Below are 16,469 nucleotides of genomic sequence, written 5' to 3'. Positions count from 1 at the left end.
GAAGGAGACAGAGAGCTAGAGGTTCAGGCCAACCTAAATCAGTAGATGCCAAGGGAGAACAGTGTGTGGCTCTCACGTCTGTTTTCAATGCTTCTCTCTCAGCCGACCTCGTCTCTGAGCAGAGCAGTCCCTGGGAGGGAGAAGCACACAGCACAGCTCTGGAGATGTTAGCCTGGGCATTACCAAGAAGGCAGTGCAAACAGATGATAAATAGTTCCTTCTGAAGCATCCTTTAGCATGAAATTTCACCACAGAGTTCCACAGAGCATCATGTTAAGCAAAGAGTGGTCTAAAGAGGAAGAAGGTTTGGTCCAGGTTACAGAATCACCGAAAACACTGCCAAAGCAGTTGCCTCATCCATCCATGCACTGAATGCACCAGAATGGCATTTAGAGCATGCTGTGGTCTTCCTCAGGGGTGAGACAACAGAGGAGCCAGGAGCCTGGTAGCCACTGGCTTGCCCCTTTCTAGAACAGAGTCAGCCTGACTGGTGGAGACATGGGAAGATGATGTGGGGGTCAGAGCCCGTCTGTGCATCCTGCACTAGAGGCATACACAGCTCTTCAGAAGTACTGGATGAGGCGAGACACCTTAGGGGCCTCACTTCTGAAAGTCTGCATCTGTGAATTTTCCTGTCTGCCTTGGTGAATATCTGAGTGTATGTGTGCATGTGGTATGTGTGTGTGTGTGTGTGCACTTATGTGTGCACATGTGGGTGTGCAGGCCAGAGGTCAACCTCTGATACTGTTCTCAGGAAATGTCTACCTTGTTTTTTGAGACAGGGTGTCTCAGTTCCCTAGGACTTGCCAACTAGGCCAGATTTGCTGGTTAGCAAGACGCAGATATGCCTCCTCCATCTCCTCTGGAATGACAGGCATGTGCTGTCATTAAAAAAAAAAAAAAAAACTATGTTTGTTTGTTTGTTTGTTTAAATTTGGTTTCTTCTGACTAAGCCCAGGTCCCTGTGTTTGTCAGGCAAGCATTTTGTTGACAGTTCTCTTCCCAGGCCCCAGGTCCCTGTTAAGAGACATCAAGGCTCTTAATTTCTGTGCATGGATGCTTTAAAATCTGACTTCTTAATTCTTATTTCTCTGAGGATATAGTCATTCATTCATTCATTCGTCCATTCATTTATTCACCCCCCTCAGATGATAGCCAAGGAATGGTTCTTGTGCCCAGGAACTGTTCTCCCTGCTGAGGAACAGGAGTTCACTTTTAATTGTGAGGCAAGGTCTTGCTCAAAAGCAAGCAGCAGCAGCAGCAGCAGCAGCCTCGCCATTGCCTGGGCTCAGCCTCCCAGGCACAGGGCAGTCCAGTCGGGAAGGTAGCACTGCACCTGGCACTGAGCAGCAGGCCCAGAAGCTCCGTCTCCCCAGGGACCGGATCCAGGAAGGGGCGGTGCTAAGACATGTCAGCAGCAAATCTGATGGATATAATCATTTTAGAAAGAGAAATCTATCAGATTTAAGGGATAAATAATGCTATCATGGTGGGTGCCTCAGACACTTGGAGCATCTCAAAGAGTACTTAAGATAACCGAGGAGAACAAGTTGAGTTGTTTGAAGAGGAGATGGAAGCCTGGTTGCTGTGTCTCTGTTTTCTGATGAAGAGAAGGCAAGAGACTTAACTGGGCAAGGGCAGACATGAGACTTGCTCTCTTTTACAAAGAGCCTCTGTTGCAGGCCAGGCAGTTGGCCTGGGGCATGGACAAGTGGTTGCACAGTGGTGTGCGGAAGGCGGATGAGAGAGGTGTCCAAGGCCCCCCTTTGGGGAACACAGACGGCACAACATGTATTCATCCCCAGCCAGATCTGGCCCATATGTGAACTGACCCCAGTCTCTGGCCACCTGCACCTCTGAATAGAAGCTGGTACAAGGTGGCCGGTGAGCCGGGGTTTGACACAGACAGCTCCTTCTCCTTGAAGAAGTCCCAAAGGAACAATGGGCCAAGCAGAAAGAAAAGCGGAAGGAGGTTTGGAAGACCAGGATGGAAACCACTTGTGTTGAATAGACTCCAAGGTAGCCCCATTTAGAAAGTAAATAGAAAATCAGAGGAGCACTGCCCTGGGGGCGGGGAGGGGGGACGACACTGTCCAACTACAGCCACAGCAGCCACAGCAGCTGTGGGCCAGATGCCGATGGTCAAAGCAATACCAAAGCTGTCTGGGGGGTCGGATCTGTGGTGATGCAGAGAGGGACAGGCTGTTTCCCTTCAGAGAGGCTGCCGGACTTCCTGAAAGCCAGGAAGAGCAGCAGCTGGTCCTCAGCCTGGGCTGCAGGGAGCAGGGAGGGATGAGAGAGTTTTGTGTAACACAGAGATCTCTTGGAGGAGGTGTGTTCTGAACAATGTGAGGAGCATGGGGCATTCTGTCCAAGAATTCTCAGGATGGCACAGGGGCTGGCTTTGACAGTGTGGAGACGTCTGCTTTAGTCCGAGCACCCTGGATCCCACAGAGGAACCTCGAGTTAACATCGTTCTGGCATGATGTCAACCCCACCACCTCCGGCGCTTGTGGTTAGAGGAATGACACGGTCCTGTCCTCTCCCCACTGCAGCCCCTCCTTCCCCAAATCCAGAACACAAGTGTTTGTTGTGCACTGGAGGGAGATCAGGACAGTCGGGGAGATTTCTTTTTAAAAAGTCATTTTTCCATAGCTTGTTTAGAAGTTGCCAAGTGTCTCCAGCCAGCAGATCCCTAAAGGAGCCAGCCTGTGGTGCAGAGGTCTGCAGGGAGGGAGACATTTGTCAGGTTCTCAGTGGGCAGGGGTCGGGGTAGCCCCTATGCACTTGCTCTGGGCAGGATGGGGGGTGGGCAGCTTCTGAAATTGAGATAAGGAAGGAACCAGGATGGGGTCCGAGTGACTTTACATTTTCTATGACGTTATTTGTTGGGGCAGCACACACATATGCCATGGGCTATTGTGATGGTCAGAGGACACGTTGTAATAGTTGGTTCTCTCCACCTACCACAGTGCCCTCGGGGATGCAATCTAGGTCTTCAGGTCTGTCCGCAGATGCCTTTGCCCACCAAGTCATCTTACCATCCCGCAAAGTGACTTTCATAGCAATGCCGTCTAGCTAGGCATGCCCAACTGGGGTTCACTGTTGCTGTAATTCATTTCTTCGACGTTTGCTGAAGCCTCTCCCTGTTAAACTGAAGGCTCGCCTGCTCTTTTATGAAAAGGTAGACTGAGAAGTGCTCACTTGTATTCAGTAAGATAATGATGGAAATCACTTCTAATCTCACCGAAGCCACCTTTATGGAAGGACCCAGGGGCGCAGCGGTGAGAAGAGATTTGATTTTTCTAGAAACCTTCACCCAGTAATTTCATGGGTTTAAACATGTGCACTTTCTAAATTATCTTAAGCGGCAATAGGAAAGATAAGTAGATAGGCAGAGTCCATATGAGTTCAGATGGGATTCCTTTACTGAGGTGGATTGAACGGTGCGCTCTTCCAAGCTGTGGGGAGAGACTGGCAGCCAAAGGGCCCAGGCCACCAATATTCATTCTGCTTAATCCCCAGGACGATTTTATGGTACAGACTATGAGTCCCATCAATACCCATCACCCTAGTACAGGACTCCCTGTCTGCTAACCTCCTCCCTCAGGGGTCTGACCTCTGACCTTGTTTCTCGGAGTCCATATTTTAACTAAGGAGTATGCCCTCCCATCCAGGGTCAAAGTGAACACCTGTTGAAACTTGAAGGAAATTTAGAACTGAGGAACAGTTAGAAAATCTCTCCATATTCATGTTCCCAGGTTCTCATGGGGGCTCAGAGAACAGCAAATAGGATTCCCTGAGGAGCCATGCAAGTAGCACCCGGTGCCTGTGCACTATAGTGTCCAGAACAGACACTAGGTGCATTGGCTAAGTGACAGGTGTACACAGAGCCAAGCGTAAGCCATCTGGGCACACCTTGTAGGAGAAGAAGGGAGAAAGGTCGGGACCAGGGTATTCAAAAGTGAGGGAAAAGACTGGGCAAAGAGGAATGGACAGAATCCATGGTAAGACAGAAATACCAAGAACACATTGTTATCTGCTGTGGACACATATAGTGGGCAAGGGTGGCATTTTTGGGGATTGAAGAAGAAGTCAGTTTCAAATGTGTGCACAGGGATGGGAGATGGCTCAGGAGGTGGAGGCACCAGCTGCCAGGCCTGTGCTATTGAGTTCAAGTCCCAGGACCCATGTGCTAGAAGGAAAGAATGAAGAACTCCCACAAGTGTCCTCTGACCTTCACAAGTGTACTGTGGTTTGCGATTAATTAATTCATTAGTTAACAAGTGCAGATGTGTGTGTACTTCAGGTCCTCTCCCCACTCCTGACCTAGGAGATTACTTGACTGACTGACTGACTGACTGACTGATTGACTGACTGACTGACTGACTGACTGAACTGATTTTGAGATGGGATCTCATTCTGTAGAGCAGACTGTCGGCCTGAAGGTCACTGACTAGCTCTGGTTGGCTTCAGATCCATACCACCCCCTTGCCTCAGCCTCCCTGTGCTGAGATGACTGCCATGCACCACTGTGCCCTCCTGAGAGGTCATTTCCAAGGGACAGCCACATGCCAGTTTAGGTCACATGATACTCTTTGTCCCCATCTCATTTTTCCATGTTAAATTTAAAAGGCAACGAAGCTCTCAGATCCTCCCCGTGTGGTCCAGAGAGCCAGTCTCTACCAGAGCCATGCTGATGAATGACCCTTGACCCTCACCTTCCCCATCTTAGCCAAGGAAAGGAAGCAGGCTTTGATTGTTTTAGAGCACAAAAGTCTCACAGTTCCCAAGGTCTCAGGCAAAACAAAGGGAAACTCAGTTAAGCTTCTCCTTGCTGTGAAGAAAAACATTATGTCTCCTCTCCTCTTCCACCCGAGCATCCACTACTTCAGTTCCCAGCTGAGTCTGTCAGCAGCCACCTTCTCTCTTGCTTTACAGAAGCCTCCTTTGGCCCACACTGAGTTGAAACATTAAAATAAGTGCTGTGATTGACAGCCGTGACCAAAACAACTTAAGAAAGGAAAGGTTAATTTAGGTTCATAGTTTTAGGGTACAGTCCATCATGGATACAGGAATGTGAGGTGGCTGATGGTCACGTTGTGTGTCCATAGTCGTGAAGCTGGGAGGGAATGTCCATATTCAACTGGATTTCTCCTTTGAGGCTTTTTGCTTAGTTTTTTATTGCAGCCCATTGAATGGTGTTACACACATCACAGATGACTTGGAGTGGAATTGGCTGACTGTAGTTAATAATGCAAACATACAAGTGTTGTCTTTCTTCTTCCGGCCTGTCAACTATGGGGTGGACAGTGGGCTTGAGTGTCCTACTGATATTTGCTTCTCTGTGGTACAGTGTTTTGCCCTGTCATTTCTAAGCATAGGTAAGAGAATTGTGGTTCCTGGAGCACTCTCAAAAATGCTCCCTGGGAAGGAGAAAGCCTCAACCCCCAGGGGTAGAGCAGCGGTAATCTTCAGGTGGTGCTGGGCAGAGGAAAGAGAAAGAAAGATCTTACTGGGCAGATGGCCTGTGTTGCCAGAAGGAGGAGCTGACATAAAGAGTGGGGGAGGCATTATTCATGAGGAGCATGTCTCATGGGAAGGAAGGAGGGAAGGAGGGAAGGAAGGAGGGAAGGAAGGAAGGAAGGAAGGAAGGAAGGAAGGAAGGAAGGAAGGAAGGAAGGAAGCAGGAACAGTCAGGAGAAGAAGCTGAGCCAAGATTTACAATCCATACAGAGCTCGGCCTCAGCCTTGTCCCGCAGAGGCTCTAAGAGAGGCTTGCAAAGGCCAGAAGAGGATTGGACTAGTTTGCCTTGTGACATGGCTGCCCCTGGCAGGTAGCTGTCATGTCCTGGCATCTCCAGGCTGGGGTAGTTCCATCAGCACAGTATAATTCTGCAGAGATGGAGGAAGGAGTGAGGGCTATGGACAACTCTTGAGCCGGTCTAGAGGTCTTAGCTGGGTAGAGGGTAAGAAACACAACTGCGAGAGCTGCCGAAGAGAAATGGGGAGTCTGTGGCCCCATACAGTATCGAATAAGTAACTGATCGAGCCCGCAAATCTCACCCTATCTTGTCCTGACTTGGGATGGGACAGGGAAACAGGCTCTTTGGTTGAATTGGGGCATGAGATAATTTGGAAGGGAATAGGGCGGTTTCTCGAGTCACTCCATTCATTCTGTAGGAAGCGCTGGAGAGGAGTGTGGTGTCTCATCTGGAGCCCCCGCTCACTCTCTGGGTTTCACCTTTTGCTTGAAACCATCATTTGGATTTACTGGATGCCCGCCATGTATGAAGCAAAGTTGAAAGCACCAGTCTGAGAAAGGATTGACAGAAAATCCCAGCCCAGGCTTGAGCCTCAGGATTAACTAACGTCTGATGGAGGACAGGGACTGGGAGAAAGAAGTGGTGAATGTGCCCAAAAGTCAGATTTCAGAATTTACCCTAAGACCAAGGTAGATAAATTATTTGGCTGCTCAAAGTAAAAAGGGGAGAAAAGGGATGTGTGTTTGCCTCAATGTCATAAATGCAATTATGTTGTAAAATAAGAGAAAAGTATTTTTTAAATCTATAAAAAATTAGCTACAAAAATACCGTGGGTATTCTTGATAACAAAAAAGGAGAATGTAAAATTAGGGGGAGAGATGGGGGCACTAGGGAGAAGCAGAGGGAGGTGGTGGATGGATATAATCAAAATACAAGTTAGAACGTATGAAAATATCAAAGTTTAAATGAGAATTTAAAAAAAAATCAGTCAGCAAGTAAAATGATAAAATAAGATTCCACAGAGCTTTTTGACTGGGGTGAGGTTGTAAAAGATAAATGTGCTTCTGAGAAAATGAAAGAGAAAAAGAAAAGAAAAGAGGCCATCCCTCTTTAAAATTCCAGGTTACCACGAAACCTTCTTCAGTTCTTAGCACAGAAGGCAATTTCTAAAACTTCTGCTCATTAAGAAAAATTATCTTAAAGCTAAAGGCCAACGATCCTGCATATTTTAGGGGGAAATGTAGGATGTAGCCCAGCCTTCCTCTTTAGCTCTGTTAATGTTTATTGCTGGGCTGTTTTCTCACAGTCACTCTGTCTCTGTCTGTTTGTCTCTGTCTCTGTCGCTGTCTCTGTCTGTCTGTCTGTCTGTCTGTCTGTCTCACACACACACACACGCTCTCCTTCGTGGTGTTGGGAATTGGACTTGAACCTAGGGCATAGTGCATGGTAGGTTAGCACTCTCCACTGAACCACACGTCCCCAGCCCCAGAACTCTCTCATTCTCTCCATCTGAAACTCTCTACCGATTATAAACACCAAACCCACATTTCTACCCCCACTTCGCCCCTAATAATCATCTCCTAACTCCCAGAGAAACACCCACTCTCTCTTCATCTCTGAGAGTCTGGCTCCAGAGCAATGTCACCCTCCTTTCTACTGCCACAATAAAATACTTGAGGCTGGGTCATTAAGGTAGAAGCTTTCTTTGGGCTCACAGTTGTGGAGACCAGGAAGTCCAGCAGTGTGGCCTGGTGCTCCTTGTACCACCACAGTGTGAGAAGCAGACTGGCTTGTCATGCTTGCCTTGTTAGAGACAGATCTTCCCTGTGTGTCCCAGGGAGACCCTGAACTCCTGGAGGGTGGTGAGTCCTTGCACTACCACGACAGCTTTAAAGTGGCTTTAGTAACAGACCCACTCTCCAAGACGTCTACGGATCCATGAGAAGATTTACTAAGGAAGAGCTTCCCTCACCTGACTATGAAGGTCACCCCCGCCCCCTCCCTCTCGCTGCCTCAGGAGAGTGGCTAATCTCCAGCGAAAGTTTTGGTGGGGACATTACATGGAACCACACAATATTCCACTTTGGTGTCTGGCTTACTTCTCTTAGTAATGTCTTCAGGAACCACCCAGGTGGGAGCATCTTTCAGAACTCCATTCCTTTGGAGGGCGAATGCTCCCATGACATTGAACATCATTTATTGAGTCTGTTTTATTACTGTGGGTCTGTAGAGGACAAGAAGCTTTGGAATACATACAGCTTTTTAAAAGTATTTTATTATAATTAATTAATTAATTTTATTATTTTGTATGCATGAGTGTTTTGTGTTTCGTTTGTATGTTTGTTTGTTGTATGAGTGTGTCTGTGTATGTGCCATGATATGTATGATAATCTGTTTCTTTCCTTAGAAAAAAGTATTCTCCCCGCCACCTGAGAGTGCCTGCGTTATAGGAAAGCTGGGTTCCTGTCTGCCTTATTCCCTAGGTGTCAGCTATTAGCATGATGTCTAGAAGGACTGAACAATCAATCACCAGTGGAAATAGTTCCCAGCATCCTTCCAGCACCACCCCTACCTTCTTATTTTAACCCACCACCATTGCAAGTGTTCTAGCAATGGCAGGTTCATTCTGCCCTTGGGTACCTCATACTACCCAGCCAGGCTCTCACCCAGCACACTTCCCACAGTCATGTAGGTACCCTACGCTCATCTGGTCTGTGTCTGCCTGTTCTCTTCATAGAAGTGAAAGATTACGAGCCCCCATTTGGTTCCAAGGTGCGGGAGCACCCCTGTGTGGAGAGCATGAAAGATAGCGTGCTGAGAGACCGAGGGCGGCCGGAAATCCCCAGCTTCTGGCTCAACCACCAGGTAAGGAGGGCTGGCTTTGAATGGTCAGAAGGTCCACTGGTGTCTGCTCGAGGGCGGCAGAGAATTCTGGGAGATGGAGCTTAACTTTGAGTGCTGAACCCTTAGTTCTCTGAAACTCTGTTGGGTTTGTGTTCGTAAGGCAAATTCCAGCATAAGGGAATGACCTTGTCAGTTGCATTCAGTAGGCTAACGCAGCATTCCCATAGATCATAGATCATAGATAAGCACTGTAGGGCACTGGTCACCTTCCCCAAGCTCTCTGGATGCAGAGTTGAGATCTGTTGCTAGCTGTGCCTTCCAGTCACCTCCCAAGTCTTCGCACAAGGAGCCTACACCTCATTCCCTCTGGGCTCTGACTTTGCTCCTCTGAGTTCCTTCAACCTCAGAAAGAAATATTTAGCAGTTGGAAGCAAACAGCGTTGCCAGGTAGCTGGTGCGCTCATGCATGCTGGCTGTGTATAGAAAAGAGAGGGACACTGTGTATGAGCTTAGGGAAGAGGAGGCTAGCTTACCACAAGACAGGAAATCAATACAGAGGAGCCTGCTGGTGAAGGAGGGGGCGGGACAGCCTGTTGAGTGACATCCTCACAGCTTGCTGTCAGAACCTGAAGTTAAGGATGCTCATAGCCGTGGTAGAGGAGAAGAGAAGAAAGGGTAGGTTGTGAGTGAGAGGCGGTTGGCCACAGGTGTGATGTACCCGAGAAAACCTCAGTAAAGAAAGAGATAGACCGGTGTTTTTCCAATTCTTTTCCATCCAGCATAGCCCTTTATGGATCTTTCAGATGAAATCCTTCTTCCTTGCAGACCATGGCTGGGAAAGTCTGCCTCAAGGCAAGGGGCGTTCAAAGGAGAGCCAGAAACAGCAAGCCAGGCACAGCCAGGAAGACAAATGGGGCAGGAAGTCTGCTCAGAGCAGCCCTGGCCCAGAGCCAGCCCTGTTCTTGGGGAGTAGGTGAACCAGGCTTCCAGGGATCAGAGTATTCACCGGAGGGAGTCTCAGGCAAATTGTCTTTGGTTCTAAAAATGCAAGGCTGTTTGTAGAAACTCAGGATTTAGAAGGCCCAGGAATGGTATGTTCCACTGAAACTCTGTCACCGTCTCTTGAAGTCGCCCCTGTAAAGTTCTCTTAATGAAGTCATTATTCATTATGATAAAATTCTGGAAAGAATTTGCATAATACATTTTTTCTCTTAATGAGATTTGTTGCCCTATTGATTTCAAGGTAATGCTTAATATTTAATTTAATTTACAGCCTGTAATTACTGTGTCAGAACAAAATAAATGTTTCTGGTTTAGCAACAATAGCACTCTACTCTTAACAGGACCATCAATCAATACCATCAGTTAGGTGAATTATGCAATTAATCCCACACCAAGAACTGGGGGCAGGGAGGGGAACTCCCCAGAAGTTGTGAAGGTTGCTGGTATCGCCAGGCAAACACCAACTCTCCAGCAAGAATGTTAGATGTATCTTTGCCAACTGTATGGAGATCATGAGAGGCAATGTTGACCTCCACATTGGAAAGAGCTAATCTTATTTCCACCTCTCGGACCATTTTCACTTACCTTCTGGTTTTCTCAAAGAACTCAAAACATTAAGGAAGACATTCTCGACACAAAATGAAATCCAGCTGAGATAGAGTGCTTTGCTGTTCTAGACAGCCTTCTGTGCGTGGGAGTGAGTTTAGCGAGTAGGGTTGTGTCGGGGAGGACCGCCTTTGAAATATCTTACAGTCAAGCATATTTGACATACAAAGACAGCCACGTCAGAGGGCCTAGCTTAATGTCAATGGAGATGACGGGGGTGTCTGAGTCACCCTAGGCAATTCTGGAAGCAACTTATAAGTCATTCTGTGAAAGACAGGCTTTACCAAATGAGCTCAGGTTAATGCCTGCCCCACTCTGGGCTTGAGTGTCCAGCTCCATTCAAACAGAAGGGCACCTATGGGCTAGCACGGTTACAGTTTGAAAGAAGAAAATCTCCAGAGGCCATGAAAGAGTTAAGGGAAAGAGGGAGCCCAGCTTAAAGTGAGGAACAGGAGTCCTTCAGACCCTGTAATGGATATATTGGTTACATTCTATACAATGTATGCCACCACGAGTAGACCCTAGGCACTGGAGAGATGGCACTATTGCAAATTAGGGTGAGGACCTGAGCTCGAATCCCCAGTACCCATGTAAAAAGCTGGGGGCCATGGTGTAATCCTGTAAGACAAGCACAGAAGGAAGAGGAGACAGAAGGATCCCAAATCACTAAGCTCCAGGCTCAATGAGAAAGCCTGTCTCAAAGAGTAAGGTGTCTTTGAGGAAGACAGCTGACAGTGACCTTTGACCCACACCTACCTACACATGAACACATAGAAAGAGTGAGCCTTATTCTGAACTGTGGACCTTGTTAATGATGTATTGATGCTAACTCCATGGAGACCACTCACTGACGGTGCCCTTGGGACCCCCCTCCTTTCCTCCGCAGGGCATCCAGATCGTGTGTGAGACTTTGACCGAGTGCTGGGACCATGACCCCGAGGCCCGTCTCACAGCCCAGTGTGTGGCGGAGCGCTTCAGTGAGCTGGAGCACCCGGAGAGACTCTCTGGGAGGAGCTGCTCCCAGGAGAAGATTCCAGAAGACGGCTCGCTGAACACTACCAAATAGCTTTTTCTGGGCAGGCTGGGCCAAGCCTCCAGAAGCCGTCCTCTAGCCAAAGACCAGAGGCAGCAGGATGCTCTCCTGAACTGATGCTTCTGGAAAACCAAGGACTTGCTCCCTTCTTCCCCAGGAGCTGCTCCATGTTTAGAAGCGGCAGCAGCAGCAGCAGCAGCAACCATAGCGGCGGTGGCAGTGGCGCCGGGGATGAGTGACAGAGAGCGTCCTATGCCTTGGAGACTGTCATGGCATAAGCTGTGCTAGCACCTCCTCAGGAAATGAGATTGATTTTTACAACAGCCAATAACGTTTGCACTTTATTAATGCCTGTGTGTAAATACGAATAGCTATGTTTTATATATATCTATATATCTATATGTCTATATCTCTCTATATATAGCCATACTCTGCAAGGAGACAAAGAAAATGATCAAATGTGTTCCGCGGGGAATTAGTTTTTATTGGAGAGCTCTAGGATGGAGCAGAAGGGACTCGGGATAGCGTTAGCACTTGACAATCAGTCACACAAGCAATGAGCCCCTGACAGCAGGGTTGGGGGCACAATTGTATGAGAAGGATCCATGCCTTGCAGCCTGCTTTGGCCACAAAACACTTTGTTTTGCAATAATGACCCTCTACAGTAGGGTGCTTTATGGACCAGGGAGCTGAGCTCCAGTCCAGCACTGTGTCCCAGGATCTCCCATGTGTCTTTGCTTCTCTTGGTTGTTATCTTTGACATTCAAGCCCCACGTCTGACTTGTGAACCTTCTGACTTAGCCTTGAAACTTGGCCCCATTTTTCTGCTTTTACAGGCTACCAAAATCAAAGAAGACCGTTCCCCACCCATGAAATTGGCCTACCATCTACTAATAAGATTGAGTTCTTTGATCCTTTCATGTGCATAAGTAACTGTTATTTGTTCCCTGCCATTATCCTTTGTTGATTTTTTTAAACAGGGCACACCCTACACTCAGCCCCTGAGCCTCACTCTGTTTAATTTTTGTCGCTCTGCTGCTGGGCCTTCCAGCTTGCCATGGCAACACCAGTGGGTTCCATTATCCCAGCCTCCCAAATAGCAGACAGGATTTGAATGGCGCACGCTGCCCATACTGTACAGCTGTGTCCGGGGACTCTTTGAACCCTCGTTTTCCTCGGTCAACACACTGTCGAAAAAGTTAGTTGAGCTTCTTTAGAACTATTTGGGAGGTTGCAGAGAAGCCTAGATTCCCCAATAAGCAGAGGAGGCAGTTCCTAGCTCCGCCCCCAGGGGGGGCATCCTTTCCCGCAAAAAGGGCATGGCTGCAGCTGCCTCACTGCTCACTCCTAAGCTTCCAGACTTCCCATTACCCACACCCACCCCAGTCTGGAAATGAAAGCTGCTTCCAGTCAGGATCCATTGTAAGAAAAGTGCATTCGTGAGCATGGAGAGATAGCAAGTAAAAATGGTTGCATCACAAGCAAGAGGACCTGAGTTCAACCCCCAGAACCCACGACAAAAGTCATGTTCAGTGGGTCACTCTTATCGTCTCAGCCCTGGGAAGACGAACATCCCTGGAAGCCCAGGGCTAGGAAGACTGTCTCCAGAGCAGAGTGAGCAGCATGCGGAACATCTGACATTGACTGACTTCTGATCTCCATCACAGGTGCACCCACGAACACCCCCCCCACACACACACACACACGTGCGTGCACACACTAGAAATGTGCATTCATTTCACCTTGTTCTGGGAACAGATTGGATTGCACAAAACGTATCTGATGTTATGATTTGAAATTGACATAAATTGGACATCAGGAGGCCTCCTGTGTGTGACCTCAATAGGTCAGGGCTCTTTGTATGCAATAATAAGTTTCATCTGCCTCTGCAAGGGGACCTCTCTGCTCTAAGAATCTTTCTTTATGGCTACTGGTCTCTGCATGGTCTAACCTTGGCAGAAATCACAAGTGCATATTTGAATAAGGGTCACACAGGACTCCTACGTAGAGACAGGGAATCTGTGTCCACTTGGATGAGAGCAGAGAAAAAGCTTTAAAAGGAAACTTGCTAATCCCCCAACAAATGTGGATGCTGCAACCCAAAGTCTTTTTTAAGAAATTGTGGTTTTGAAGCGACTTATTTTCAACCAAATAGGAGCATGATTGGAGAACCACCAAGGGGGCCTTTTGTTCTGTTTGGTCAACATGGTCAAGTTGGGGGTAGGACAAAAATCTATGTGTTCTTTCCCATGAAAGTGGGCTTCGAACACCATGGAAAACCCCAAGCCCACTCGCTCCTTTTGGATTGCCAGTGCTAACTCAGTAGCTGTTGTTCACCGCCCTCTAGCGGGGAATTTACAGAATGCTAGTCCACTAGTGGGATTTCTAGGGTTCAAAAGTGACTTCACTTCCGGGTCATCATCAGAAACTGGAATATGGTGTCATGTTACTGTGGCTTGTTTTGTTTATGTCATTTATTTTCTTTATTCAAGAAAAAGACCAAGGAATAGCATCACTGTCATTCCTCAAAGTGTTGCCTCTTGTTCACTACTCTACATAAAGGGAAAGTTTTACTCTTTTATTGAACACTTCGGCCATATTCATGTATTCAAATAGGAATGTGAATGAATGCACAATATTCTTTTTATATCAAAACCTAAAGCACTTATTTTCAATCTATGCAGTGTTTGTCTTTTATATAAATAAAAATGTCTAGTAGATCGAATAAATCCAAAGTCCGCAGACGACCTTGCCTCTTGTTGCTGTCCCCAGTAGCTAAACCCACTTCACACACCAGACTATTCTTCAGCATGGCTGAAAATGTCCTTTTGTGCTCTTCCACGTGGACTGTCCATGAGTAGTACTGTGAGCGCATTTCCCTGAGCAGATGTGCCATGTCTGATCACCTCAGATTGTGTCACCAGGGACAGAACAAAGTAAAGATCCCGTCAAAGTCCCACTTGTCAAGCAAACAAGTTGCCATGCTTACTAACAGAGTCTGATACAGGGTGAGCTCCAGGAGTGTGAATCACCCACAGAGTTTCGCCCCCACACGAACGCCGACTTCCCCACAGCTGCATAGACTAAGCGCCCTTCGGTTAGCCTCCCTGTCCCCACACACGCTAGCTCATCCTGAGACCATAGAATCACTTGCAGCTTGGCCAGAATGACAGACATCCGGGAGGAAGGTATAGAAAAGAGTGCGTGGGGTCTAAGGGAAGGGTCTGATGACCTCTGCTTCTGGGAGAGAATATGGCAGCAGCCCCATCTTGGAGGTCTCTTGTAAGTAGTCACAGTGCTCTGATGAAGACAGCTTGTGGAGTGTGTGAGTGTGAGTGTGTGTGTGTGTGTGTGTCTGTGTGTGTCGGAGGGGGGTATTTTACAACAGACTCATGTCCCTTTAAAAACAATCCAGGAGAGATAAGGCAGTTGTATAAGCATGAGGAAATGAGCTTGGCCTTCAGATTTGAGGCAGAAAAAGCCACAGGTGATATAATATGCTTATAACACAGGTGATATAATATGCTTATAACACAGGTGATATAATATGCNACAGGTGATATAATATGCTTATAACACAGGTGATATAATATGCCTATAACACAGGTGATATAATATGCTTATAACACAGGTGATATAATATGCTTGTAACACAGGTGATATAATGTAATTATAACACAGGTGATATAATATGCTTATAACACAGGTGATATAATATGCTTATAACACAGGTGATATAATATGCTTATAACACAGGTAATATAATATGCTTATAATCCTAGCTGGGGAGGCAGAGGTAGGAACTCCTCAGAGCTTGCTGGTCAACCAGCCTAGCCTAACTGAGCCCCAGGTCAGTTAGGTCAGTGAAGGGACTGTGTGAAAATCCAAGTGTACAGGCCTAAGGAGTAACACTGGAGTTTAACCTCTGACCTCCTCACTCACATCTGCACATGTGCACATGCATGTCTACACATGAACACACACACACACATATGACCAAAAGATAATCCTCAACAGAAGCTCACTAATAAAAGAAGAACAGTAGCTAGCCCTTGGCAGCCTGCTGTCCCCTATTTCTGTGGTCTGTTCCTGATCCCTGTGTCCTGGCATGGTGGCTCTTGGTGTGCCAGCATGGCTTCTCTCTGTCCCAGGAACTGCTTTGGCCCATGTGGCTATTTATTCCAGGACTGTCACAGCGATGGCTGCCTCAGAGAATGTGCATCTGTGTGCATTTTCTTGCCTCTGACTAGCATGCCAATGACTGCCCTGGGTACCCTTTGACAGCCCCATACATAGCTTTGCATTGGTGTGTTGATCCTGCATCTTGGCTTATAGTAAGTTGCTGCTTTGCATAAAGGCAGATTTATAGGAAAATCCCAGATGGCATTAAGAACACAGATGGATGTGGAAGAGTGAGTGGTATATAGATAGACCAGGGAAGGGTCTGCCTGTGTGAGCGTTGGCAGTATAAACAGAGCACACACTCAATGAGCATTCACCCATCAGGCCCGGGAGGGCAGGAAAGTACCCACTCCCAGGGGGAAGGACTGGATTATCAGAACACAGGCTCCTGAGATACAGTCTGGGGCAAAGCCAATTTATCCAGGACCTACAATTTTGAGCAACCAAAGTGCCTGCTTTTCTGTATTTCTTCTTGTCTCCTGATTAAAACTGGCCAGCGCCATGGGACTGCATCAGGAGGCGACATACATGAGGAAATGCCCGGGAGTCCATGTACATGTCTTTCTATCTCTGTGCCCATAGCCAGCCCGGTTTGCTCTAGGAGAGCCAGAATGTTCTTTTTTTCTCCACTTAATTTACCCAGCACTCCCCTGACAAGGTCTGAAGAAATGCTTGCTGTGAGAACAATGGGAAGAGGCACTCTTCTTCCGGGTGTGGGTAGCATTTCTTCACTTGTGAGATGTGTGCGTGTGCCTGAGTTGGTTTCACAATTTGCCAGCCATCTAGAACATTTTGTTTGTTTGTTTGTTTTAGCAGATATGCCCTTATCTCAAAAGATATTAGAAAGAGAGTAGAACATGAATCCTGGACTTTTCACAAGTGTTGTTTCTTGAATGGCTGATGAGTAAAACACTGATTTTTGTAAGTCATTGGGAGATGAACACACTTATTTATGACGATCATAGGAGATGAGTTCACCGGGCTGCCAATTCTTGTCTAAAAATAGAGACAGCCGCCGGGCAGTGGTGGTGCACGCC

General features: G+C 47.3%; 1 protein-coding gene across 2 annotated transcripts in view; it reads left to right on the top strand.

Annotated features, from left to right (window-relative positions):
- The window catches only part of Tgfbr2 (transforming growth factor beta receptor 2), an 87,621-nt gene extending 73,627 nt beyond the window's left edge, over positions 1–13,994 (top strand). For both annotated transcript variants that reach the window (XM_021172343.2, XM_021172345.2), the window contains 2 exons: positions 8,503–8,630; positions 11,104–13,994. In XM_021172343.2, the coding sequence (XP_021028002.1) occupies positions 8,503–8,630; positions 11,104–11,283 (308 nt within the window). In that variant the 3' untranslated portion in view covers positions 11,284–13,994. The remainder of the gene's footprint in view (positions 1–8,502; positions 8,631–11,103) is intronic.
- Positions 13,995–16,469: the final 2,475 nt, after the last annotated feature.

Source organism: Mus caroli, chromosome 9, assembly GCF_900094665.2.
Source record: "Mus caroli chromosome 9, CAROLI_EIJ_v1.1, whole genome shotgun sequence".
Classification (NCBI taxonomy): domain Eukaryota; kingdom Metazoa; phylum Chordata; class Mammalia; order Rodentia; family Muridae; genus Mus; species Mus caroli.
The sequence above is the reverse complement of the archived record's forward strand: the minus strand, read 5'-3'. Positions and strand labels throughout refer to the sequence as shown.